Below are 27747 nucleotides of genomic sequence, written 5' to 3' on the forward strand. Positions count from 1 at the left end.
TCTACATCTTCTAATTTATTTTTTTTTTCCTGCTTCTATTTTCAGCTCAGAACATACAGCAGTGTTGGGTTTTGGCTCCCTAAATAGGCACAGGGAGACTGCAGTGAGCTGGAGAGCTGAATTGGATCTTTCACTCTCTGAGGCCGAAAGCTCTTTAGCTTTGTCTATTCTGCTGTCGGTATCTCGCTGTTACCCTTAAACTTGACAGCAAAAAAACCTTATGAGCTTGTATCTGCTCCTGATGAGGGAAATGCAAGGAGAAAAGGAAATCCAGGTCAATCTTTTTACCGTAAGAGATCAACAAAGGGAACGTTTCATTTTTTATTTAGTTTTTACACTATTTTCAGTTATTAACGTAAGCAATGTATGCATACTATAAAAAAATTAACATCAGGGCTGCCCTTTTAATAATTACAAGCAAAAGGAGTGTAACTGAAAAGTTGTAGCCTATCTTCTTGTTCTATATGAATTATCACAGAATCACAGAATGGTTTGGGTTGGAAGGGGCCTTAAAGATCATCTGGTTCCAACCCCCCTGCCATGGGCTGGACACCTTCCACCAGACCAGGTTGCTCAAAGCCCCATCCAGCCTGGCCTGGAACACTCCCAGGGATGGGGCATCCACAGCTTCTCTGGGCAGCCTGTTCCAGTGCCTCACCACCCTCACAATAAAGAATTTCTTCCTTGTGTCTAAATCTACCCACCCTCTTTTAATTTAAAGCCACTACCCCTTGTCCTATCAGTACAGACCTACTACAAAGTCTGTCCCCATTTTTCCTATAAGCCCCCTTTAAGCACTGAAGCTGCCTTAAGGTCTCCCCAGAGCCTTCTCTTCTCCAGGCTGAACAATGCCAATCCTTTCAGCCTGTCTTCATAGGACATTACATAGGTTACCTGGTTATTTACACATTGTAATTAAGTGGGACTGTTTTGATGCTCTGAAATTGTTATTTGTTAGCACTTACACCCACTTACAAAGGTATAAACATCTATAAAATATGTGTTAAGAATTAAATTTACTGAGGTCAAACTAACGTTTTGTTGAAAGTTTTCAATTTCCTGTCTCTAATCCAAAGGGGGTTTATATACACTAAATGCAAAATGGGTTTGTATTTAAAAGGCTGACAAAAACCAGCTTACCAGATTTTCTGTATATATTAGTCCTAACATTTCTCAGGCTTAGTGCATAATCACAATGACAGCAGCGAAAAAGGCTTGTGCTATCTCCCAGTCTCAAATTCAAACTACGCCAAATAAAGGGAAAGGGATCTCTACACAAGCACTACCTTTTGCTGCTATTTTAATCACGTACCACCTTATCTGCCCTGCTAAGTGGTGCGGCATTTCTCAAGGAGGCTGATGCTCACCTCTTGTGGAGCGAGAAACCTTCCCATGAATGGTCCTGCAGCAGACTAAGCGCTGTAGCCAGCTGCAAGCTCACGGTACACTACAGCGTCATAAGGGGGTTTTTAAGTGGCTCTGCTAATACTATAGTCTGTATCACCCTCTTCAGAAGGTATTTTCTTTTTAAATGTAACTGACTTACCTCAGCTGATCAGACGCACTTGGTTCTTTAAGACGTATTAGGATTAATTGGGCGTGGAGGAGGTTGCAGCTTTGCCTTTAACGGAATTTTGTCAAGTGTCATCAAAGCAAAAATGCCCATGGGTTGAAACACAAATCATGGAAAAGCTTATAATCCACCAGTAATAAGCGTTAAGTAGTGAAGGAGAAGAAAATGTACTTCCCAGCTGAAATCCTGGAAGGGACAACAGTTGCAAAAGTTACTTTAAGGTGTGGCTGTATCAAGTTTAAAGACAGTGCCCCAGAAAATGGATGAGGTTGAAGCAGGATGAAATTACCGAAGCCTGCTCTTGCAGTGTGGCTGTGGGATATTTCCGCTGCTAAACCACTGCCGTCTGCCCAGGTGGTGGATTAACAGCAGTTAACAAAGATTAACTGGAAGTCAGAAATCTCAGGAGAGAGAATACATTAAAAACCTGTGAGAGATGAATTTTTGTCTGGTATTTCTCACCCATACACACACAAATACTAAACACTAAACTAAACATAATGAACTGAAGCGTAACACTATGTTTTCATACTTAGTAGACTGATTATGTATAGGCCGGCAAGCTGAGCCTCTCACAGCAGGCAGGATTTGGTGTTACTATGGTGTCTGTACGTTTATGTCACATGCTGATCTAGGGGGACAGGCTGTTACACAAGCAGCCGTAAGGTTTAGCTGTACATCACATTACAGGCCACAGCGGCCGTTCAAACAACTCATTTCATCTGCTGCCTAAGCAATATTCGTATTTACAAGGTTTCTTACCCATTTCAAATGACAGGTAGAATCATCAGTGCTGCCTACAAATAGGGTTGCCTCATGTTTTCAGTAACTTAAAACTGCAGACACTAACTGTTCATACTGAAATTTTCCAAGCCTGAAGCAGATTAATTTGAAAAAAGTCCAAGTAATATGGTCTAGCTGTTTCTGAGAATACGATTTCATGAATATGTTATTTTGCATGTATTAAACCAAAATTCTAGTAACTATTTTATAGAGAATGTCCAAGATTGTCAGATTCTAAACTAGGGCTTGGAAATTTGGCTGAGACGGCATCAAGCGGTGCCTCTTTTGTCATTCTTGTAACTTTACCTAAATCAGACCAAGTTACAGTATTTCAAAAGCAGCATCACTTTGCTGGTGCCCAGTGGAGACGTGCCGGTAGGTGAATTCAGGCAGCCCCCTCTGCACTGGCTGGTCTCTATCAGCAAGTGTCTCACAAGGACTTACTCCACAGCTGACTCTTGGGTTTGTAGCACCAGCGCCAGACCTAAGAATAGTTAACCAGCATCAAGGAAGGAGACTGAGCTGGTAAGGGAGACTGGAGCAAGGAGCTGAGGTGGGAAGAGAGGTGCATGGAGACAGGAGAGCAGGCAGAGAGGCTCGTGCGGGCTATAGATGATGTCCTTGCAGTACCTGGTCTTGATTCCACGTTTTCAGCCTCGCTGCTCTTCTGCAAGCTCTGTTGCAAAGTGCGTCCCTCCTTCCATCCTGATGGCTGGAGAAGAACCGAGGCTGCGTGCTGTTGCTCACAGGTCTGGCAGCTCAAGGACTAGGGGTGTTTCCCACACACCTAAAAGCTCAAATACTGCTTGGCCCATTTGACAACATTTTGTTCTTCATTATGCTTTCTTGACTTAGAAACTGACACGTTCAAAATTGATCCTACATTAAAGGAACACGAACATTGCAAGATCTAGCTCTTGCAAGCAAGAACAACAGAATATTGTCCACATACATGTAATTAATCTTCTGTGCGCCTAGATGCAATGGTATAAAATAATTTTTTTCCAGTTGACTCAAAGTCCTCAGAACTAAAACTGATTGCAATGACAGTGAGATTTGATTATAAACATGTACACCAATGCTTCTGGCCCTATTTCATATTTCCCATGCAAGATCGGTATATTTTTTAATCTTAAATAAGCCTTTCCCCCTCCCCACGCCAAGTAGGAATTACACTCTACTACCATGTCTGGAAAGTGATGAATAGATACAGAAAAGCTGATGAGAAATTTTCGTATTTACAGTTTAACAGTGTCAAGGCACAGGGCTACGCACTGAATCACAAGGAGGAAACAACTGACTACAGCCTCGCTAGGTACAAGAATGATCTAAATTGTGTCATGAACTCTTATTTCCAAACTTTTCCCTTCTTGAATTTGCTGTTATTGCTGATTTTTAACAGTTATTAGTTACAATTTTTACATGATCTCACATAGGTTACCCAGTTTCTTGGCCATGTATGCATTAATACACCAGTGATGCAATTCAGTTTCTAAGAGAGTGAGAACAAGGGTTATGTAGTGTTACCTAATATTAAAAGATGAAAATATGAAACTCCTTAACATATTGAACTCCTTTATAGAATGACATGGGAGGAAAAATCTCAGGACAAAGCAAAAACACCTGATTGTAAACTTTCCAGAGATGAGGAAGATCACCTGGAGAAAGTCACAATTGCACCCGAGAACAATGATTCCAAGCATATTTCGCTTTTTTTGCTCTGCATGTCAACAAACAATATATCCATACCACTTACTTTATCACAAAAAACCCCAAACCACAAAGCCCCTGGCTTTGCTGGGCTTCGATAGCCCACAAAGACTGACAATGAAGCACTTTTGGCTCAGAGACAGAAACTAATTTCAAAGTTGACCAAGACTCCTGAATATTCCGAGACACACAGGTAGATTATTCAAATGAATTCCTTATGGATAATCGCACTCCTACATCATATCATCATTTTGCTAATACTAACAGTCCTAGTATGTACAAGTAAATAATTCTTTAATAAAAGCATTACCAATTTCCAAGATAAAAATTCCACGTGGCAAGGAGACATGGAAGACATTTATTGTGCATGACAACTACGGAAATAGGTCAGATCTGTGCTTTCTGCGGTTAGTTGATGGCTCTCATGGTGTGACAACTGCAGGAACAGTTGCAGTAGAGCTTCTCCTTCTATTTCTTGGCCAGCTACTCAAATGGATTCCTCCTACAAAAACAGTAAGGATGAACAGGAAATTCTAGATTCTTTTGCCACAGTAATCTAGGCAGATTACAGCAAAAAAGAGAAGATTTTCTCAGATAAACCAGGCAATGATGAGACTAACAAGACTGATACTTACGAATGGATTCACAAAGCATATTCCAAGCCCTTCCGGAGAAAGAATAGACTTTTATGACTGGGAAGCAATAAAGTTTCTGAAGTTCACTGGAGTGATTGTTCAGCAGTTACCTGTTTGGTGGAAAGAATCCCCAGCAAAATGACAGATGGCACTGAGGAAGAAGAGAGAAAACATTCTGAAAACACCACACACAGTCCATCAGCCTGGACAGCCAAAAGTGCTGCTGCTTTACTGCACATTGCTAATATAGGTATGTACGTTCCACACCAGGATTTTCTTGTATTTTTTTCCCTCTAGCCAATGAAGAGAAAGAATAAGCTAATCTAGAGATTTGTTGGCAGTAGGCGTCTGGAGATAATAAGAAGCAATTGCTTTAACTTGACAACATGAAGGAGACATGATAAATTCCCTTGCAACCGATACTGGTATCAGACAATAGCATTACATTTACTAGATAAGTAGCCTCGGTACGGTATTTGAATTAAAGCAGTAAAGTCAATATACCAATGTGAAAGACACAGTTAGGAACCATTCCATAATACACAAGTGACCTCTGTAAGAGTAGTAAGCCCCCACCCCCCTTTTTTTTCCTTTTTTAAATCAAGAGGTTTAAGGTGTCATCATTTTAGGGCAGGCAATTGCAAATCTTCTGATTTTAGATCTGGTAAATCCCTTGTGTCAATGAAACGCACACCTAAGAGATTTTTATTCATTTGTTTCATTGGGACTAAGTGCCACCACATTTAGCTACCAGCAAACTGAAAACGTGATCGATGAAGATCATCTAAATTATTTATCTCCGAAATCAGAATTGGTTGCTGTTTACTGTTGTTCCGGAAGATCAATTCAGACCCGTTTACTTATGAAGTAGATCCCAGCATACCCAACACTACAATACTTCTCTATCACTTTCCCTAGCATTAGTAAGGAGTTTGCTAACACTGCAGCTTTCCATCAACGTGGGTACTCCGCCCTCCTCAGATGAGTGTATTCAAAAAACCTGTAAGACTCCTTCATTCATATTTCTTCATATGAAATTTGACTGAAATTAATCAAGAGGGTCAAACATCAGTAGGGGAAGGAAAAACCATTTGAGAGGCTTCATTTTTGTCAGGAGGCAAGAAAAAAACCTACCATATTCCACATTTGAAAAACCTGATCAGATTAAAAACAATAATGTACTAACAGTGAATAAGTAACTGCGGTCTGTCCACTACTCCCCCTCCTCTCCTCTGTTTTCTCAATGCTTGTTGCTATAGCCATACTTTCTCTAACAAGCATTTTTGCAGTTAACTTTACTGTTACAGGTATCAAAACTGGTAGTTTAGTGCTAGCTCAGCTGTCCTTTCAGGAGATGCAGTCCACCTTTAATGGAACACAGTATTAACTCACATAAAGGTTGTAATATTTTCAGACGTATTTGTTTCCACCATATTGGGGAAGAAACCCATTTTTATGACAATGAGCTTGAGGTAAGATGAAACTAAGAAAATTTGGTAGAGAATTCACCCAACCTAAGTTTTCTGGTTCTAGTTACCTGCCTCCATCCTTTCCTCCCAGATGAGATTTTATGCTGTCTGCAATTAAAGGTACTGTAAACTCAAGCTCTGCTAATGAGTTAAGGCCTGAAGCTGATCAGAGATACTGTAAGCCTTTTATGATTAAAGTCCACATTTTTGAACCGCTGCTAAATACATTTATTTAATCTAATACACTTAATTTTCCACCAAATGTATCACAAAAAAAAATATTTGCACAACATCAAGCTTCATTTTCCCCCCAGGAATGTGTTCTCATAGAAGCAGACATGTTCCTTCAGCACCAGGTAAGCAACTGAAGAGGATGGTCAGGTAAGCGGAGCAGGAGATGGTGGCGCTGGCCAGCTCTGTCTTCTTCATTTAGTCCCACATTGATAGGTCAGCTAGTTTTTGTTGATTGTTTTGCCCTGTCCCTGGTTTGCAGACAACAGACTTGCATCCAGAAGTGACTGGATTTTACTATTTCTTGCAGTCAAATTGTTCCACATGAATTATATTATGCCCTTTGTTAGGTTTACAGCTGGTGGTCTTACTCCGATGGTTCAAAGGAAATTTTAGACAATCTTCTAGCTCTCCACGGAAATCAGAGGAAGGAGGAGGGAGCAAGCACAAGGAAGCATTCACACAGCATAACTTAAGGCATCTACATTCCATAATCAATTTTTAAAAAAGTGTGTCCTTGTTTGATATTCTGAATCACATTCTAGAGAGATCTGCCTTCACACAGACTACACTTCGCTGTCTCCTACACCAGACAATGCCAATACTTCCCAAGAAATACAACTACCGTATAAGCAGTGCCTACTCATAAACACTTTTCAGAGATCTGTGCCCTAGTCTAGCCAGATGATATTAAAAATACTATAAATGAACATACTGCAGCCAGCTTACTGTCTGGAAAGCTACCATCCCGCCTAAGTTCCTTCTGTAAGAATGCCAACACATGGGAGCAGACCAATAACCTCCTCTAACACAAAAAAACTGGTCTTCTCCCAGCATAGCCACAGAGGATCTCAAACAACCCATCCCTGTTTCAGAGCTGCTTTCCTTTAGGCTCTGCATTAAAGTCTGACAAAACTAGTCACCTGCAGTGTTGCAATTTCTAACACTTTTCATTCTCACCCTGCAGATTTCAGATGTGTTGAGGGAAAGGTAAAGTACCTATTCCTACCAAAGGAAAGAAGTTAGTCCTTGACTTCTCATGAGGACTGTGAGAACTCTTGCTCCCTTGGGTCCCTTAACAGCGGAAGAGATTTAAGGCATCATGTTAGTAAACTGTAAATCCTACACGATGTTCAAATTACTTTCAGGTACTAGAAATTTGATACTGCTAAAAACAGTCTGAACCTAAAACTTCTTTATGAGTTCATTCAGCCATAGTATTTTGAAAGCACACCTTTTTTCCCTAGGAGAATGTATCTCGGGAAAACTACACACTCTTGCTTAAAAACCAGTCAAGGTGCAACGTTTCTATCAGACTGCACCTTAAGCTGAATGAAATGTCACTTAAGACTCCTCATAAGAGTCTAGTTGCAGTCAGAATAATATAGTTCTGAAAGTCTTCTGAATAATGGGAGGGAAAAAAAACACAGAAAACTTTGCTGTAAAATAGAACCAGATTCACTGATGCACATATTATTGCCTGTGACAGTAGACAATTGAGCTATGACCCCAGTTTTTGCCCCAGTCCTTAGCAAGAGGCCATTAATGCAACAGCAGTATCTTAAAAAAAATCAGTATGCTGTAATTCAAAATATTACCTTCTTCTAATTTTAGTAATGCACATGCAGTCTTAAGTAAAAACAGAAACAGTCATGGCTTCTCAAAAGAGCACAGCACTTCTAATGTAAGCAAGAGAAAAATCAGACTTCAGAATGCTGGAGACATCAGCACTAATAAACCAGACTGGTTAGCAGAGGGGCACCCTGAGAACTGCAAGGGATCTTGGACATCGGAGATCCACTGCTGAAAAGATCCGTTACACCTGTACCTCATACTGTACCTGTTCCCATCAATGACACTTGCCAGTTTCTTTTTTAGCTTCTCATGGGCTTTGGGAGGTTTTGGATTACAATGAAGTACTTGCATTAACTCTAACAACAATCACTCGTTATTTTAGAATGTATGAATGTGCCCAACAAAACAGGACTTCTCCGTCTAAGTGTCAGTATTTGACGCCCCTCACTGAAGACAACTTAAATGACCCAAAGGCTATTAATGATCGGCAAGATAGAATAGAGACACTGTATTCCAGTAAAGACATTTTTCTGGCTGACTTGAAAGGCAACCTGAAACAAAACAAGCCAAAATGTTCTAGGAGGAACTATTTGCAAAGTGAAGATGGAGTTCCTAAGGAAACCGATGGCCACAAAAATCAAGCTGATCCAGAACTGTCTCTTTTCAGTAACAACGAAGTAAACAGAGAGAGAAACACAGTCCAATTCTAGCAGACAAGGTGGCTCTGAAGAAGTGAAACAGCTTGAGGACAGAAAAGTATCTATGCAACAATTTTCAGCCATGGTCACAGACTGCAGAGCAAGAAGAAAGAGACACTGACACTTTCTGTGTGAGGTCCAAGTCGCACCCATAAACAGCTGTAAGAGAATGTACTGGCAATAGGGTCTGAACACATGAGACAGCCCCAAAGGATCCTGGAGCACGCCCTTCCGATTAGGACTCAGGTCAGTAACTGGCAGAAAAAATGGACTCCAAGATATTTTGTGACAAACCTGCAAGTTACACTGGTCAAGAACTGCTAAAGATTGGATCCCCAGTGAATTCTAAACCACCACTACAGGTCGAGGAGGACACAAAAATGTACCCGGCCAACTGCGAATCACGAACTGCAGGAGAGGCAGGGTCACTCCGGGGCCCTCTACAACAACAGCGCAAGCTACATTAGTGAACACCTGGAAAAGACTGCATTACCTGCAGGTTCAAGAGACAATATTACTATTTGGTTATACTCCTGAACAGATGCAGTAAGAAACCCTATTACCTCAACATTTAAAAGTTTATCATAGGATAACCGGAGTGACATAGCATATATAGTACAAGCTTATTTTTAGCTGTATCATGAATTTACTTGTAATCACCTTAAATGCTGACCCATACAGTAAATCAGACATCTTGTCTGGGACTCTGCAAATGCAATAAAACCTTTTGGAACTCTCAATAAGAAACAGTAATCAAAAAATCTTCTTTTTCTTTTTTTTAAACCACTTTATTCAAACCTGAGCACCTCAATATAAAACTAAACACTGGTGAACTGTCATTTCCCTTGCTAAACCCAGATTACTGCAAATTTAAAATCTGCACAAGTTTCTGCTATCAGTTCAACATTTAAATAGACTAATTCATCTCTTCTGACACACCTGGTAGATTTCATATAATGAAAATAACTAAAAGAATTAGTGCAATATACTGGACAGATCAAAGTAAAACGTACTTTGGAAAACAAAGTTGCAAAGTTCATTACTGACAGACAGCAGTACTTATGTTACAGATACAGGAGCATCATTTATTACTGTTCTAACCATTAAGGAAGAACTTAGAACCCCCTTTGATTAGAGAGGAAAAAAGTTAGCTTTAAGTAACTGTACATTCTGTATACCTTTAAGCAACTCTTAAATATTACAGAAAGTATTAAACAAATGTAGACTACAATGCAGAGTACCTATTTACAGTACATTAATATCCAAATTTAAAATCAAGTTGGATGTACATAATCGTTAGTGCACTATTTTTTTCCTTAGGGGAAAAACAAACTGTAATGGCCAGCAATGATCAAAAACAAGAAGTCACAGACATTGAGTTTGATGTAGTTTTACTTGAAGAGCTCTTACAGTTTGTAGAGAAAAAACCAAAACCATCCTAAGTCATAAAGTTAAGTTTACTGGTCTGTACCCTCTGACCAGATAGAAATAAAAGTTAAATTTGATTTATCACTAATTCCCTTAGATAACTAACTTGGTTGATATAATTTACATACAGTGTACCAACTAAAACTCCACTTTTCTGCAAGCACAAGGTTTTAAAATTGTTAATGCAAGTATTGTTTTTAATCAAATTATTAAACTATGGAATGTATAACTAAACAGTGGATACCTGCAGAAACAACTGGTTGCGTCAATACTGTGAATAAGTTTAAGTATTTTTTAGATCCTGTTTCTAGAAAGGTTTTAAAGCACAATTGAGGATTATGAGAAGTCCCAATTCTATTTATTGTAACAGTGATCAGTATTGAGGCTACAGGAACTGGCCAATTAGGTCCACGGAAAGCAGTTCTTCTACACCCCTAGTAGCAAGTGATTTTTAGAACCTTTCAACTGAAGGAAGTTTATTCCGCTTCCATTTCTCCTCTACTGCTGAAACATTACAGCCAGCGGCAGATACATGCATGTTAAAATTTTAGGTCAAGAGAAAACTCGGTATCATGAAATTGATAATTATCGTAAAGTCTCTTCGTTGTTTGGAAGCTGTACTGGGCCAGGTTAAGCACTCCGATTCCATGGTTATTAACAGTTAGGAAGCAGAAGAATATTCAGAACAGTTTAAAGCAACTGATGTTTTAGTTACTACAGCATTGACTCTTGGGTGGTTGTGTGGGTTCAGTAAGGTCTACTCCTCTTCCTCTGGCAGAGTTGGCTCCTGCATTCTGCGGTTCATTCTTGGGCAATTTTTTTGCTATAAAATCAACAAAAAGAGTTAAAACTGAGATTGTATTGTGATTAAATCACCTGAGTGCAAAACCAGTCAACACTATTACTCCATAAGCTTATCAATATAATCACTATAAAATCCGATTTGATTCAGTGCGTTGGTAATAAAAGAAGTTAAGACACTTCTTCATGATTAACTACCTTATTTATGATTTTCAAGACTGAAATGCATTAGTAATTTCAACAGTAAAATATATCTGCAAAGGTGTGCTATGCTGGTAAACGTTGGCTCTTGTAGAAATCCACTTACACAGAACAGGCTTTTTTGTGCTAAAAATATGCAGAAAAAAAATTAAAAGGCACAAAACACAGACATAAATGGGTCAAACTACTCCTGGCTATCTAGCCAGAATAAGCATTTGCATACAACATGTAAAATGACCCTCAGCACTAGATCCAGACTCTCATCTCTCTTTTTTTAAGCTGTCTCTTCTCTCCAGCTCTTTTAAGTCAACTGACTGCGGTAATTTCTTTGTTGTCCTTATAGCTCCAGGGTACATTTCTTTGGTCTTGACATGAAAAATAAGGGTGACAAATGTTACCCTTCTGAGCAGTAGCTCATCCTGTTAATTTTCTGAAGGAGAGAAAGCAGAGTTCTGGGGCTCTCTTGCCCATGCTACCAGGACCCAACAACCCTCCCTGTTCTACAGTTTGGCTGCATGCTTTGACTGCAAAGTAATTACTTTGCCCAGGTTTTTAAAGAACTTTTCCTAAAAGGAATGAAATGCAAGTGTAACAGCCAGAAAACCAGCAGAGTACACATTAACAAGATGTTCTGTGGTGCTAAATAATCTCATCTAAGATCCCTTTCCACAAAAGGCTAGACCAGGTGATCTTTTGAGGTCCCTTCCAGCTTGGGCTGTTCTACAATTCTGTGTCAGAAGCCAGGAGTTCACATGGTACTAAACTGCTGAGATAGTACAAAGGGACAAACCACCAGTAAAAAAAAATGCCTTCCGAGCATTGTTGTTCTGGTTTCTACATCCATTCTAGAACTGTAAATTAACATGTCTGTTTTCTTTAACTGGAATTTCTGAATTAGTTCTAAAGCATTCTGCAAGCAGCTGTAGCCGCATCCCTCAAATCTGTCCATGTTTTTGTGTTTCATTTTCTTTCATTTCTGAAGATCATATTTACATATGGTCCCGAGAATTGCATCCAAGTTGTGCAAAAAGCCATTCGAAGTTTCATGCAATATTTATATCCCTGCCAAGATTTCCTTTCAGGGTCCATTGCTGTACAGATTTTGTTCTGTTCTGATGCGCTGACAAAGCTGAATTTCACCCATCAATGTGAAAGAATACTCACATGGACAACCAACCTTGCAGACAAAATACCCAAGTACTAATTGGGCATTGTTTTCTCAAATTTACTTTTGTATATTTCATTATCATACAGAGAGGTAAGAATTATTGTGGATATAACAGATTTTAAAAAATTATCAGATTTAGGGGATTTTTTTCTAAACAAACTGCAAACTGCACCTTTAAGCAAATTCATTTTAAAATTTCACCAGAACAGTGTAACTGAGCATTTCTGTATCATTAAACACAGGCCTATCTTGAGCATTTATGAGAAAAATACGCTTTCCACTCATACAGTTATGTGTTCCCCCACCCCCAAGTATTTATAGTTAATATGAAGCAAGTACTTTAGTTATAAAGTGTCGCTATAGTGATCATTTCATTTTCATCTGATAGAAGTTTGAACCACACCACAAATTACCTTCTGCTTTACTGACTTGGAAAGCAGAAGAGCTCTTTAGAAACATTTAATTTCAATAGCAATCCTGTTTTTCACAAAAAGCAGTGGGATAGAGAGGTCACTGTAGTGCAAAATACAAAACATATTTAATAAGGTTAATTGACACTACACATTACTATTCCCCAGTAGCAGAGCCACTACTGTGATTAAGGTTACTATTAAATAAGTTAGCCACCAGCCTAAAAGCTCATGCTTTCTTTTTCCTCCACTTACAAAATTTTATTACCAATTACATACAATTTTGTGTCTATCAATGCAATTTCTTAGTCATTTATACTTACCACTACATGTTAGTATCGTTACAGAAATCCCTAAGATTACGTTAGGGCTAAAAATATATTAGTAAATATACTTTTTACAATCAGTGCCCTTTACTTGTACTCGGACACTGAATTTAAGCACACATCACCATCTTTGGCACAACTTTTGGATATCTGATAGCTGCATTTAGAATTCAAATAAAATTTTAAACACAGAAATGTATTTAGCAAGTGTTTTGTTTACCCTAAATTGAATATTTGACTTTTTTTAAGCAAGTTATCATTCTCTCATTCTGAAGTGTTTCCAGCTTCAATTACCGCTGTCTCATAAAAAGTACATTATTCCAGGTTCTGCACTTATCCAAGGCAGCGTAGAATCTGCTGCAAACAACATACCAAAGGGCACACATTCATACACTTTCACTTACATTCTTACACTAAGTTGATAAACAAAAGCCAAGTAAATCTTGCAACTAAGAAAAGCTGTGTAAAACTCTTAAATTACCTATACCAGGGGAAAGGTGGGTGGCTTTTTTTTATATAACAACTAAAGCTTAATTTTGCTTGAGCTTGATGCAGTACAATATTTCAGCATGGAATCAAGACAGATACACAAAACTTGCTGATAGAATTCAAAAGTAACCTCTAGCTTAGCTATTTTAAATCCAAATGTTTTGGTGCTTGACAGAAACTTGAAGCACAGTTGCACAGGTGTTATCTGACCTCTGAACATCAAAACCAGTATGAAAACTCTTAAGGAAGCTTCAGTGCCAGAATCAATTTTTGTGAAATCCAAAGATCTTTGGTTAGAAAGATTGTGATGGTATGAACCTCACAAAAAGGATTCCCTTAAATTTTCAGTTTGTTTGTAGACTCACCAATTGCCATGAATATTTCATTTACGTTCATAGATGTTTTGGCAGATGTCTCCATGAACAATAAGCTGTTATCATCTGCATAAGCCTGTGCTTCCTGAAAGTTAAAGTAAGAATCATTACTTCATTAAAAATAAATAAATATCACACAATCATTACACATAATTTTATTGCTACTAAGGGACAATTTTTATACCATTTGGAAAGAAATAATGTTTGTTGAAACACGTGTGACAATGTGTTAATCAGCTATGAAGTTACAGTTCTATCAAGCAGATAAACATCTAGAAAAGCAAACTTAAAAATCCCTACTCATCTTAAAAAGATCCAGATGGAAAAATCTCAGACAAGACTAAATAATAAATAAAAATACTTATTAAAAAGACAACCCTGATCCAGAACACTAGCTGTAACAGCAAAACCTAATAAGCTCCAGAAAGTGCCAAAGCCGATTATTACCCTGGAAAGAAGGCAGTTTGTGAACAATCCTGAAACTTTCAACCATCAAGGCAGATGGATCAGAAAAGTTTCATTATCCTGACAAATTCACAATTATAAAGTAAACGTGCAGTATTAAATATCTCACCACATTATCTCCCTTTTCAGTCTGAATTTTGATCTGAAATACACTGTTTATAAAAAGTTCCCTATTTTTGCCATTTCTCCTTAGCCAATTCAGCTGGGAATCCCCAGCTTCTTAGAATTACGTAACTGTCTTTGCATTCAATAGGAAATCTGCAAAAAGCCAAACTACAGAATACCTATGATGAAAAAAAATAATCTACAGTACTCTATATTCATTAGGTTAATATCTGCTAAGCTATGTGTAACTATATCTGAAATCACACGCTAGCAAATACTCAGAAATCTAAAACGTGCTTTGCAATGAGGAAGGATTGTCAAGTCTGCAAGGAACCCATAAATCCACATTAACAAAGACCCAAACATCTCAAAAACAGTAAGATTGTGATTGTACAAAAAATAGTAGTTTGGTAATAATCTCATTAAGTTTTTCACTGCACACACGTATGAAATTTTTGTTAAATATCACAATTTTTCACAAAACACATATCTTTATATTACAATTAACATGGAAGTATATGGAAGTAGAACATTAGAAAACAGTTGTTGAATTCTTGCAGACAAATACCTAAACCACTGCTAACCTTCATAGTTCAGCTCCTATAGTTACAAAAGGATTCATTACTATACACAGCAGTATCTTACACAGTGACATCAAACACAGATTAAAACAGTAAAAGAATTAATGACTAATAGATGTTATCTCAATTAAAATTCAATCAATCATGAATGGACCAGAACCACTAAGTTTTATTTGCTTTGGAAGCTCTTTTCCGATGACTTGGTTAAACTTCCTAGAAGATAAAATATAGCAGTGAGAGCACAGATACATCCGCTAAATCAGAAAGAATGCCATGAAACGCACAATTAAAACTTGAACACTGCTTCAACAGTATAGCCTAACCAAGTTAAGCCCATCAATCAGCTTTGTATCATACCATAATCAAAATCTCCTGCTGACAAGTCAGAGAGAATGGTTTGCACAGTTACTGCTACCTCACCCATTGAAACTAGTTACTGGTAATTTGGGGCAGAAGACAGGAAGAAGTTACATCAAAGAACAGAAATTCAATTAGCCGTAAAGATATGCAAATGAATTAGTTATTACTCAAAGTCTAACTTAATTATTCAAAAAAGGCTATTGCTACATATCACTTGTACAAAGATTTTTTTCAGTAACATGTATAATTCAGTATCAATTGGCATATATATTTAACTGCGTGACCTCTATAACAACTAGAGAAGTTCCTCCTAGGTTTATTTACTTTCTATTCCAACAAAAATGCTATTTCTATACACAGAAGTTATGTACATACCTGAAAATCCACAGCTCTCTTGTTAGCTAGATCAGCTTTGTTTCCTGCTAAAGCTATTACAATGTTAGGACTTGCTTGTCGCTGAAGTTCTTTGACCCAGTTTTTCGCTCTGGCAAAGGACTCCTGTTAATGATTGCAAAATGATGCAACTGAGTTTTATTATCCTTTTGTACTCACCTATTATCCTAATCTCTGTTACCTACACTTCAAGCAAAAAGCCAATGCAATGCTGTCGTCTTTGTCCAAAGGCACACTTTTAACTTGCCAACTGAGCTTTTAAAATTAAACATTCCTACCTTAGTTCTCAAATGTGCTTAGTTGGGATAATGCTGAAAAAGTAAGTAAAGATAGGAAGATCTTTATGTAGACAGAGTAAGGAAAGAGAAATGGTAAAGAGAGAAAATGGGAATTTTATAGGAGAAATCAAGTTATGAACAGCTATACTGAGACTGTCTCAAAACACTTCCTAATTACTGAGCACTGTGTATTATGGTACAGGGTTTCTCAGTTTTTTGAGGGTTCAGATTTTTAAGTCTTACTTCACCAAACACAAGTGAAGTTTATCTGAGCTAAGTTCAAATAAAAAGAAAAAAAATAACCTTAGGTTTTGGTCTCAATAGCTTGTGCTACTTTTCTAATCCCTACCCTTTTAACTTGCAATAATACGATATTAAAATAATCACAGAATGGGTTGGGTTGGAAGGGACCTCAAAGATCATCTAGCTCCCACCCCCCTGCCATAGGCAGGGATGCCTCCCACTACACCAGGTTGCTCAAAGCCCCACCCAGCGGGCCTTGAACACTTAAGAGATGGGGCATCCACAGCTTCTCTGGGCAACCTGTTCCAGTGTCTCACCACCCTCACAATAAATAATTTCTTCTTTATATCTAATCCAAATCTACCCTCATTCAGTTTAAAGCCATCCCCCATTGTCCTATCACTACATGCCTTTATAAAAAGTCCCTCTCCAGCTTTCTTGCATGCCCCGTTTAGGTACTGGCAGCTGCTATAAGGTCTCCCTGGAGCCTTCTCTTCTCCAAGGCTGAACAACCCCAACTCTCTCAGTCTGTCTCCATAGGTGACGTGCTCCAGCCCTCCCTCTGAGCATCTTTGTGGCCCTTATCTGGACTTGCTCCAACAGGTCCATGTCCTTCTAATGTTGGGGGCCCCTGAGCTGAACACTACCAAAAATAAACTATCACCAGGAACGTGGTGAGAGTAACAGCTCAATTCTGGTGAACTGATTTAGAGGTATGTTTGAAACGCTTCTACAATGCAATTTGCTTGGTTGCTTGCTTTCTCTCTTTTTTTAAATACAATAAACCCCCCTAGAAATGGTCTTTTAGCAAAAAAGGTGTACAGACACAATTTAACATTACATAGTCCAATATGAAATGAGCAACCTGAGTGAAATATGTCCCTGTCCATGGCAAAGGCGTTGGATTAGATGACATTTAAAAGGTCCCTTCCAACCCAAATGATTCCAAAATGAAGAACTGATTCATTCAAGTCAGTGAGAAAGATTAAGGAGAGATTGATTCAAGACTGCTATCTTCCAAATCCCCCTTGTGCCTCCCTAATACAGTACTTACCTCATTTGTAATGTCGTATACCACTATAGCTGCTTGTGCTCCTCTGTAGTACATGGGTGCTAAACTGTGGTACCGCTCTTGCCCAGCTGTATCCCAAATTTCAAATTTTACTGTTGTATCGTCAAGACACACAGTCTGGGTTAGAAAAGCAGCTACAAAAAAGACAGAGGAGCTGAAACCAGAAGTCTGCTTATATCTCTATGTTCATATAAATTATATTCACGGAGATGCAAGTATGATTTCCTTAAAAAACTCAAGGCTATTAAAATACAGCAGGTTTGAAGCAATCATTAGCTGATAGACTGTAACTCTGATCAACAGAGAACAATTACTTAAACAACCAGTCTTCCCTCAAATTGAAGACATAAGAAAAAATTGGGAAGAATTCTCATTTTTCTTTTTGTAATAGTGAATCTGAGCAACCACAAGCCTTCTCTAGTCTTTTAAGTACATTTCACTCTGCTTCACCAGATTATACAGAGTACCTGTAACAGCACCCCATCCAACAGTTCAGTTATTTAAATTCTACACATTTACATTACTTGAATAGTATCTAAAAGCCTTGATTTTCAGCTCCTGAAAAGTCCACCTTAGCTAACAGGTATGGAAGAAAGAATCACTTCTCAAAAGTTCTTGTTCTTAAAGCAGCCATATTGTCAATTCTGCAAGTGATCTCAAGAATTAATATCAGCATAATTTTGATAGCCTGCAGTTTCAGGGAAACTTGCATCCATTGGCACTATAGCTGAATGCATTACCATAAATAATGGTCTTCTAATTACAGAAAACAGTAACTTATTCCAAGTCTTCAAACAGTTAGTCCCAGCAAAGATTTTCCATTCAGATCAAGATACACAATAGAAACATGGAGGTGAGTACCCACAGAATATAGAAAATTATAAAAATCAAGCTAAAATCTCAAGAATTTATTGGGGAAAAAAATTCTGGAAAGCAGGATTTCCTTCTACTGAGTTCTCTTAGCCCTTTGAGTTTTAACTCAGCTTGTTCTACCTTAGTTTTTGAAGTTTACAAATAAAGCATGCAACTATTACAGTGGTCTGACAGGCTGTCTTGATTACCTGCTTTACTGTCACATTGTTTGCCCAGTTACAGTACATACACAGCAGAAAATGCAACAATTTCAAGAAATTACATGAAAGTCTGAGCAATCCAGCATAAATGTTTGTAGTTCTTCTTCCAGTCCTGACAGCCATTTAGTGAAAGACTGGACTGGTCTGCCCTTGCTCTTTTCACAAAGAAACAACCAGAAAAATTTAAGACCTTCTGCTTGCTGAAACATTAAGGGAAGCCCCCTACTTGGCTGAACTGCGAGGAGGCTCTCATCCCTAAGCATACTGACAGACTGTGGCCAATTTAAATCTAATGTCTGAAGAGGCACTGACCCATAACCCTTGCATACCTGGGATGTTACCTTGTCCCACATACTCCAAGACATCACAGCCTATGAATCATTCCAAAACTGCTGCAACTTTCAAGTCATTACAGTAAACCAAAAGCAAGTCAATCTTGCTTGGTAATCAAATCCCCCAGCTGCATTACATTGTAACTAACATACAGAAGCCGACTAGTTAAGTGGTCAGATGTTCCTGCTTCAGGGGTATTAGCATCCGTCACTGATGAGCAGGGATGTTGGAGAAGGTAAAGGCTTTGATGTTCCAATGTTAAATCACCGTGAATCTCTAAATGGTAAATATCCAAGCACTGGTAAAACAGGCTCCTCTTGGTAGCTCCCTAAGCAGCCCAGAACTAAAATAAAGAGGAAATAAACATGCATCCTGCATCAGACTAAAGGGCATCCTCCTCAGAACAAACTCAACATTGTATTTCTCCAAAGCAACAGTAAGGTGTTAAACAAGCAGAATCTGAAGTTCTTACAGACATTATTCTCTTCAACAGGAGAATGTACCTACACACCATAAATGAAGGGGTGTACTTGGGATGAGAATTTAAAAAAGGGGTTTATTCTATGACATCCTTTTGTTTTTGTTGAAAGGAACATTTCAACCCCCATAAAATGCCAGTTAATTTCTGAAAACAAGGTACCTTTCTTCTATCTGGCAAGGCCATAGCAAATTAAAAATCAGCTATGTTAATTATCTGAAAGCCTATCACCTATGACAGCCATAATTTTTTGTCTTAAGCAACTAACAAGTATTGCTACACTATCTGAAGTGGCAAAAACACACCACTACTATCCAGTATGTCTGTCTGTAACTGCACTCTTTCAGATGTTTTTATTTAGATTCACAATGCACATAAGCCTCTCTTTGTTAAAAGGCCCTTATGTATACAAAGAAAATTACGCCTTAGGCAACTACAAGCTACAGAGTCAGACAGTTTTCTCTACAGAACACTTTTTCTGAATCCCAACATTGCTGCATTTAATATCTCTCAGCTGCATTACATGGCATTTCCTTGTTTCTATTTCATATGGAAGAGGCACAACTTAATACAGAGATTACACTAACTGTATGTCTGAAATTGAACGTAAGGTCTTATTTAATCTTTGTATAGATTTTAAATAGTGTAACAGGGTTTGGGTTATCCCTAGTTCTACCCAGACACTAAACCAAGAAGAAACAAAAAGGAGGTTAGAAGAACTGGACATCACTGAAATTGAACAATGAATTTAACTTGATTTTTTTAAAAATTAAAATTCACGTTGATATTGGGAAGTTAATTCACTATAGATCTTTGAGAATGCTCTCCATATTACCACATAGCTGTGTAAGATTAATACAGGAACCTTCCACACTGACACCCACCCTAAAGCCATTATAAAACACACAAAGCCAAAAGTGTGCGTTAGTAAGACTGCTAAATGAGAGAAAAAAGTGGCTGCCCATTTATGCTGACAGATACACAAAATAAATACATGTAACAGCTGGAAATAGGGTAAAAAACATGATGCAATGAAATTCAGCTAGTATTTATTTTCGTGATCTTTGTAGATTTTTTTACATTTCCACAACTGTTCATGTGTAAAGACACATACGGACCACTGATATGGCTTCATATAAATATTACAATGAAACAGACTGATTCATGCAAGCAGCAACAACTAGACAATATTTATCAATCCATAAAATCCGTATTTTGCTTAAGTCTGTATGATTAAAGTTAAAATTTATCCAAGGAGGAATAGAGCTCAAAGCACAAACTTAATGTAACCGAAGAAATCTACTGGAGGGTTTGGGGGTGGGGCGTAAAATCTGTTCACAGTTAAACAGACTTTTTTTTTTCTAGTAGCCAGCACCTGTTTTGTTCAGTCACAAAATGTAAAACCAGCACATTAAATTCTGTGGTTACTAACAGAGAAAGGTATATTCAGCAATGTAGCACGTTCTCCTGAATCAAAAGTAAAGCCAGGATGCATACATGACAATACAACCTTTTTGGAAGATGCAGCATTTCCCCCCCCCTATAGAAACCAAGTTCTTAATTCTTGCTAAGCAGTTAGTTCATGCATTAGGCATACAACACAATTAAAATAGCCACACATCCACCCACAAACAAAACGTAACATCAAGCCCAGTTCTCAGAACTATGCAGTTCAAGCACGCATTTGCTTTCTCCACCTTGTGCCAACTACAACTTTAATCTTAGCAAGTTACAGTTCTCAATTAGAGACATAGGACTCAGTTTTGATTCTTGCTGTCAATGACCCATTCTAGAAGTGCCATTACATTCCAGGTTGTCAAGGACAAGGACAATATAAACTCAATGTGAAAAAAATTAACAGGATAGTTTTCTCACCTCCAATCGTACTTTCTTGAAACTCATGAAATTGTCCTTTTACAAAACGAAGCACCAAACTTGATTTGCCAACTGCAGACTCTCCTAATAGTACTAGCTTGAACTGGCAAATTTTATTTCCAGCATTTGGCCCATTGGGTCTTGTTGCTCCTCGATTAGCCATGCCCAAATTAGAAAGAAGTCCTTTGTTTCAAGCTCTTGAAAGCAAGTTCCAGGGTTCAGATTTCAGTGGTGCTTCTGCCAGTAACAACCTGTTTATGAAAAGACAGTGGGTGATATTAGAATTACAAACCAAGTAAGAAAAAAATCTAATTCATTAATGCTTACAAGTAACTTGTCCTAACATTTACCAAAGTCAATAGTCCAGAGCACAGTTACCATCGCTATTAAGATGTCAACTATAGAGAACATCTGTGACAAATGAACCAGTTATCTTCTTCAATACTTAGTCTTCCAATTAAAGCTTCAAATTAGGACATTAAAATCCAATTATGTTTCTTCTTGTAAACCTTCAGTCTCTTACTTCTTAACACATCAAGATGAAAGTATAACAATAGATTCAGGCTTTCACATTATTGATAAAATATCAAATGACAAGAAATACTAATTCCTTCCATAATTTTGCTATTGCTGAGCAATATTCTGAAGTCAGCACCGCTATGGGATGCTAAAAAATTGAGCAAATTGGGAAAACTCAATCGCCAGTTATTTGCAAGTATTCTTCTCAATTCACTTCTAACAGTCTATCAAATGCAATTTCCTTAAAAATACAATGATCTTGATATACAAATCAATACCTTCTCTAGTTAAGAATTGTACTTTGAAAAACAAAAAACCAAAGCCTTCTATATGTAGAAAAATGGATTGACTTGACCAGCTAGAATTCCAGATCACTTTGTGAAAGCCACCACAGAACTATATGACGATTAATTGTTGTTTCCAGTACCAACATGTCCTAGCAGATCAATATTCGCAAGAGATCTTTGTTAAGAACAAGTATGAACACAGTGTATTCCCTTGTCTACCTACTCTTCTTTTAAACTCCTTAAAAAACCCAAAAGAAGTCACATTTATTCATATGGACAGAGAAGCCTTTAGACTCTGCCGGTATCACTTCTGAGCCTAAGATTTATGCTTTTTACACACTTAACAGATTCAATCTTTTTGCAGGTAGGCATTGCTGTACAAATGACTGGCATAATCACCTTCAGTATTCTCTTTCCTCCCAGTTGCCAAAACAAAATTCTAAGTGAGCCCACAGGAAACATACCTAAATGTTGTTCACTCAGCTCTCAGTGATAGAAACATCTGCTTCTAAATTTCTGCTAAATAAAAACCCCTAAAACACCAAACAAAAAATCACCCTATAGATTTATCCTACTCCAGTTGATTATTTACTTGAATTGTACACATTTTGTGGTAATACACCTTTTTCTAGCATCTAGGATGCAAGCAAGTTAAAGTACATTAAAATGGATTTAATACTTATCTTGCAAAAAGGTAAGTAAACCCAGTATTTTCAAGTGACTTCTTGTTCTCTCTTCAGTATAGTAAAGCAACTACATTTTTAACCAAGTGGCTGTCTTTAACCATCTCCTCATTTCAAACCACTAAGCACATGTGTCAGGCACTTGAGCATTCCAGTTTATGGCACACCTAGCTCAGACACTAAGCCTTCTTTCTCCTTCCTCACTCTCTTTGGTAAACCCAACACGAGTCCTCAAGAATCTTCTTTTCTGGAGAGTGCTTCCAGCATTCCAGCAGAACTCCATTCTCCACTGGGATATGCCCTTACAAATTCATTTCCATGCAATAAGCAATGAATAAAATATTAGCATATTTATTCACTAACATAACAGTTGAAAAATGGTATTTTATGTCTCACTATAAACAGAACTTGAATACAGGTCTTAGGAAAAAAAAAATTTTCAACATCTTAAAGACACTCCTATTTACTCATATTGCTCCTTTTCCCATACCTCAAAATAAGTTAGCTACTTCTAGGTAGGATATTCCAGTCCTGTAGTCATCCCTGTCTGTCCTGAGTTTATGTCCTGATTGGTATTATGATAACCTTAAATCAACAAATTATTTTTTTTATTTTATTTGCACAGCATCATCTAATAAATATCAGGCTTTAGATGTATGTTCTTACAAACATGTGAAGGTGTACCACAGTTAAAGATTGTTTCTATGAAGCAAAAAAGCCCCTGCATATCCCATATTATTAAGTACCATAATAATGTATAATAATACATACCAAAATTCTTACTCAATAAATTAATTTTTGTTTAGTATTTTAGAATACAAGAATGGAGCCAGTTATTTTTAAAAGTACCAGACCTTTCATGCTTACAGTACGAACAATTTATACACAGCTGGTATGTTGGTTCCCAGGCAAGACTCTTCCCCACCTCCACCCTACCCCCCATGCTGCTCAAATATACTCTGCAAGTTGTGGAGCAATTTGGATAAAGATGGATCCGTGACAACAGTTAATCCCTCCCTAGCTATATTACAAGACAGAAAGCAGCAAGGCGTAGCCAAAATATAGGTAGCTCAGAATACTACTGGCCATCTGTTTTTCCTTTGGAGAAGTAATGAAGATAATTAAGTTATTTCTGTTTTGAAAATGAAATACATCTGTGTTTGCTGTGGCATTCTAGTGGTTTGGATAACCATGAAATAATTACACCCCTTTAATCTTAATTCATCCCATGCTTTTCTAGACTCTGCAGCATTAATAGAGACATAAAGACTACATCCAATAACCATGTGAGTTAGTACTCTTTGGAGCAAGTGACTTCTACATGACACAGAGCAAGGAAATCAATCCACTACACCAGTTATTCACTATGACCACTTTTTACTCGCTGTTTCCCATATTGAGAGCAAAAGGAGGTCTGACTGAAAAACAGGCAAGACTGATTTAACTCGCCTAGTATCTATTTGTTTCAACTGGTTATTTACAGCTTCTAGTTATGCAGATTTTTATCACTTAGAAAACTGTAATTACTACCCCTTAAAAAACTCCTTCAGAACCCAAAGCTGAAACAGGTTGTCAAGAAAAATACCTAATTCAATTTTTATAGATGTCCAAGCTACAGAAGCTGTAGTTGTTAGAGAGCTTCAAAGTTTACATTCTTCCTTCCTCATCAGAAATCATTCCAGACGCTCATATACCACGTAAAAAAACCAACCAGCTGTCAAGCTGATCAAGATCACACTACCTGAGAGGAAGACCATGAAGTCCCAGAAACATAATGCAAACATCATTCATTCAATAGTCACATTGATATAGCTAATAATGATAAAACCTACTACAGTCATACCACCCACTTTTTAACAGCTCAGGATTACAAAAAAATAAACCCCACGAGACTGAAAACCTGATAGAGCACATCCAGATGATTTTGTTACATTAAAAAAAGTCACTAGCACCTTCTGTAAGTATATAGAAATCATCATCTTTTAAAGTTTCAGATGATACTGAAAATCTTCAGTAAGTTCACAACATGGCAACACACAAACATGAAAACCAAAAAAATTATTTCCTTAATCTGAAGAAAAGCAGCACTGCAGTTTGACATAGCCGTTACAGAAGGGTTTTGATCTGTTCTTTTTGCATTTGTGTGATGAACATAGTGCCTCACAAGGATTTAGCAGTAGATTTCAATGCTACAGACCCCATGCATGCTCCAAGCCTCAGGTCACATTCATTCTCCAGTTCCTTAAGTCATCTGTAAAATACTAGCCTTGGGAACCGTAACAACACCATGCAAGAGAGGAATACTACATTCAGCACCCAGCGCACACTCCAAATTCAAGTCTTTTTTTGAGAAGTCACTCCCAAGATAACTCTGAACACTTACTTCAATGGCTTTCCAGCAATATCTATTTTTTACCCTTAGCTTTGGTGAAAATTTCCAGGAAAAGACCTACCAACATTTCACCCCCATTTTTGTATACTAAGTAAACTTTGAACCACGTGAAGAAAAAGAAACCTTGATGAGACATTTCCATTCATCTACACAAAAGCAAGTACACAACTGTTTGATTTGAACCAAGATCTTAAACTAACACGTATGGATGTAAGGAAATTATATAAAAGTGTGCTAAGGAAAATACTATGAAATCTCTTAGATGGATGGCTTCATATGGATAGAAACGAGGGAGATTTTCTTTTATGGAGTTTAAGGTGAGAACTCAGTACTTTATTAAAAGACAAGGCTCATTTTACAGTGTTGGGTACTGCCAATACATAGGTCCTTCTGGCAAGTAGCAACTTTCACTCTTCTCATGGATATCCCCCAAAGGCACAGCAGCTCCATGCTGAAATGCCAAAACAAAGTTTGGAGCATATTATTAGCAAAGTACTCCAGTTAATTTACCAAATGCTGGGTGTTCTCATCACTCTAAATGAGAAATTTACATACTGCTAGATAGTCTTTTTGTTAGTGAGTTTTATTTACGAAAGACTCATAAGTATTTTAATAGATAACCACACAAATTTTATTGTGCCTGAGTGTGTACAAAAAACTAACAGCCCCAGCCAATACCTACAAATAATTTAATGGCATAATTCAGTCATTTCAGTGTTCAGATGAGTGCCTATTTTAAACTACAAGAAAGCTATTACAGAAGTATCAAAATAACACCAGTGACAAAAGCCAGCCTACTGAGGAGATTAAGAGAGTTAACACTGTTCCTACAGTGAATGTGATTAAGTGCACTATCAAATGCAAAGAACACAACAACATTCATGTTAATTTTAAAACCAGACCATTCCACCATTTTTATATTTCAGAGCAAGTGACAAGAGTTTCTTACTGTGAACACACATACAACTGTAGTAATTTCTAATAAACTCTTTCATGCTTCTTGAACAGAGACAGATCACACAATGCTGATGTTGCAACCATTATCTACTTTAAATTTGTTTATACTGGACTATCTTCAAGGTTTTAAAAAGCAGCATCTCAAAAGCCTTGCTCATTAGGCACTCCTACTAACAAAGTTTTCTCTTATTCCCATCCATGTTTGGCAGAATTAGCATGACATTTTGCAGTGTTCAAGACAGTGATACATGTAACTATCAAAATGCTTGTCACATATAAGCCAGTTTATATTGAAACATGAGACAGTAAGTTAACACGTGAATCAATAGTCACTGCAAAAAAACACTGCCTTCCAATTAAACATAATAACCATCTCATGAGCTCATACGAACAATGTATAGTACCATTTGCTTTCAGATAAACTGGTTTATCATACAGGAAATGTAAGTAACGATGACTGTACTATCATTGTCTCCAGCCACCTCACTTCAACCAACATCTACCTTTTTCCTGACATTTCCTATTACAGAATAACAATACACACATGCAATCTAGCCTGCCTTCAACTCTGAAAATTCTCTACCAGATTGGAAAAAACAAAGATGCCATGCTTTTTACTTGTTCTGAACATTACGTGGAAGAAGCTGATTAATTTCAGCTGCTTAGTTAACTGTTCAGCCACTCTCTTCCACCTCCAGGCTCTGAAAGAGGTATAAAGTAAGGCAAAAAAAAAACATTCCAAATGCCGAGAGACTAGCCTTCCATAGCCCTGTTTTTTGGAACGTTTTGATTGCTGTTAAAAGAATTCAGCTCTCCTCTAAGACGTACGAGGGCACAGGTTTGCTCCTCCACCATAGCTTTACGCCTAGTTCCCACGAGGTCTCACGTAGAGCCTACCCAATATACTAGACCGGTCGCGACCCCCCAGACGGCGACGTGAGGTCCGAGTACTCGACTTCCCACCGCACTCCCCGTCCCTCCTCCAGCCGCAAGTGAAAGGGAAGGCGAGGGACCCACCGCCCAGCCCCCCCTGCGTCCCCCACACGCCGCTCGCAAGGAGCCACCCTGCCCTTGCGGCCGGACCCAGCAGCGGGAGCTCGCGGCAGAAGGGCCCGCACGCAGCGCAGGATCCCAGCGCTCCCCTCAGCGCCGCGGTGCCTCCAGCCTCCGCCGCCACCTTCCCCTCCCCCGCGGCTCCCTTCCAGGCACAGGAATAAGGGGAAGTGGGAGAATCGGGGGCGCCATTTTGAGACGGGAAAGGAGAGACCAGCCCCCCCTCCCCGCACGCAGGGCTGCCCACCTCGGCAGCCCACATCACGGCCCTGCCTTCCCGCTCGGGGAGGCGGCCGCCAGCAGGAGCCCGAACAACAGACGCCCGCCCGCCCGCCCGCTCGGCGCAGGGGCCCCCCCGCCCCGTGAGCGCGGCCCCCCGCCCCGCCAGCCCCGCCGCCTCACCTGGCCGGGCCGCGGCGGCCGCGCGCGGGGGAGGGGGAGCAGGGGCAGCCGGGCGGCGGCGCAGCGACGTCTGTCTGTCTGTCCGGCCGGCCGGGCGGGCGGGCGGCGGTGCTGGTGGGCGAGCCGGGGCAGGGTGGGCGGGTGGAGGAGGGGGAAAAGGGGAGGCGGCTCCGCGGCGGGGCGCGGGCGAGGGGTGGGGGCGAGGGGCGGGGGCGCAGCCGTGCCTCACCCAGCCCGCCGCCGACTTCCGCCGCCGCCTCTGCCCCGACCAAAACACACCACACACACACACGTACTTCCGCCGCCGCCACGTCACGGCCCGCACGC

The 27747-nt window shown here is 38.9% G+C and overlaps 2 protein-coding genes across 3 annotated transcripts; one reads left to right on the forward strand and one right to left on the reverse strand.

The window, feature by feature from the left end:
* Nucleotides 1-1574: 1574 nt before the first annotated feature.
* On the forward strand, nucleotides 1575-9249 carry PP2D1 (protein phosphatase 2C like domain containing 1). The gene is given in 19 exon segments (XM_027809076.2): nucleotides 1575-3671; nucleotides 3999-4068; nucleotides 4070-4169; nucleotides 4172-4258; nucleotides 4261-4347; nucleotides 4350-4379; nucleotides 4382-4421; nucleotides 4423-4550; nucleotides 4553-4955; nucleotides 8016-8163; nucleotides 8165-8190; nucleotides 8192-8271; nucleotides 8274-8670; nucleotides 8672-8734; nucleotides 8736-8807; nucleotides 8809-8908; nucleotides 8911-9089; nucleotides 9091-9191; nucleotides 9194-9249. Coding segments are annotated over 19 exon segments (2283 nt in total). The 5' UTR covers nucleotides 1575-3555.
* A 799-nt stretch (nucleotides 9250-10048) lies between these two features.
* Nucleotides 10049-27712, reverse strand: RAB5A (RAB5A, member RAS oncogene family). 2 transcript variants are annotated; one of them, XM_055709706.1, is made up of 6 exons: nucleotides 27650-27712; nucleotides 21128-21378; nucleotides 17351-17502; nucleotides 15758-15880; nucleotides 13863-13956; nucleotides 10049-10925 (listed from the first exon to the last, which is right to left on the reverse strand). In XM_055709706.1, exons 2-6 carry the CDS (start codon nucleotides 21288-21290, stop codon nucleotides 10810-10812), a joined length of 648 nt encoding a protein of 215 aa, XP_055565681.1. In that variant the 5' UTR covers nucleotides 21291-21378; nucleotides 27650-27712; the 3' UTR covers nucleotides 10049-10809. The 2 variants fall into 2 exon arrangements, with proteins under 2 accessions (XP_055565681.1, XP_055565680.1); XM_055709705.1 differs by lacking the exon at nucleotides 27650-27712 and adding an exon at nucleotides 27421-27627.
* Between the last annotated feature and the right edge of the window lie 35 nt (nucleotides 27713-27747).

The sequence above is a fragment of the Falco cherrug genome, chromosome 4, assembly GCF_023634085.1.
Source record: "Falco cherrug isolate bFalChe1 chromosome 4, bFalChe1.pri, whole genome shotgun sequence".
Classification (NCBI taxonomy): domain Eukaryota; kingdom Metazoa; phylum Chordata; class Aves; order Falconiformes; family Falconidae; genus Falco; species Falco cherrug.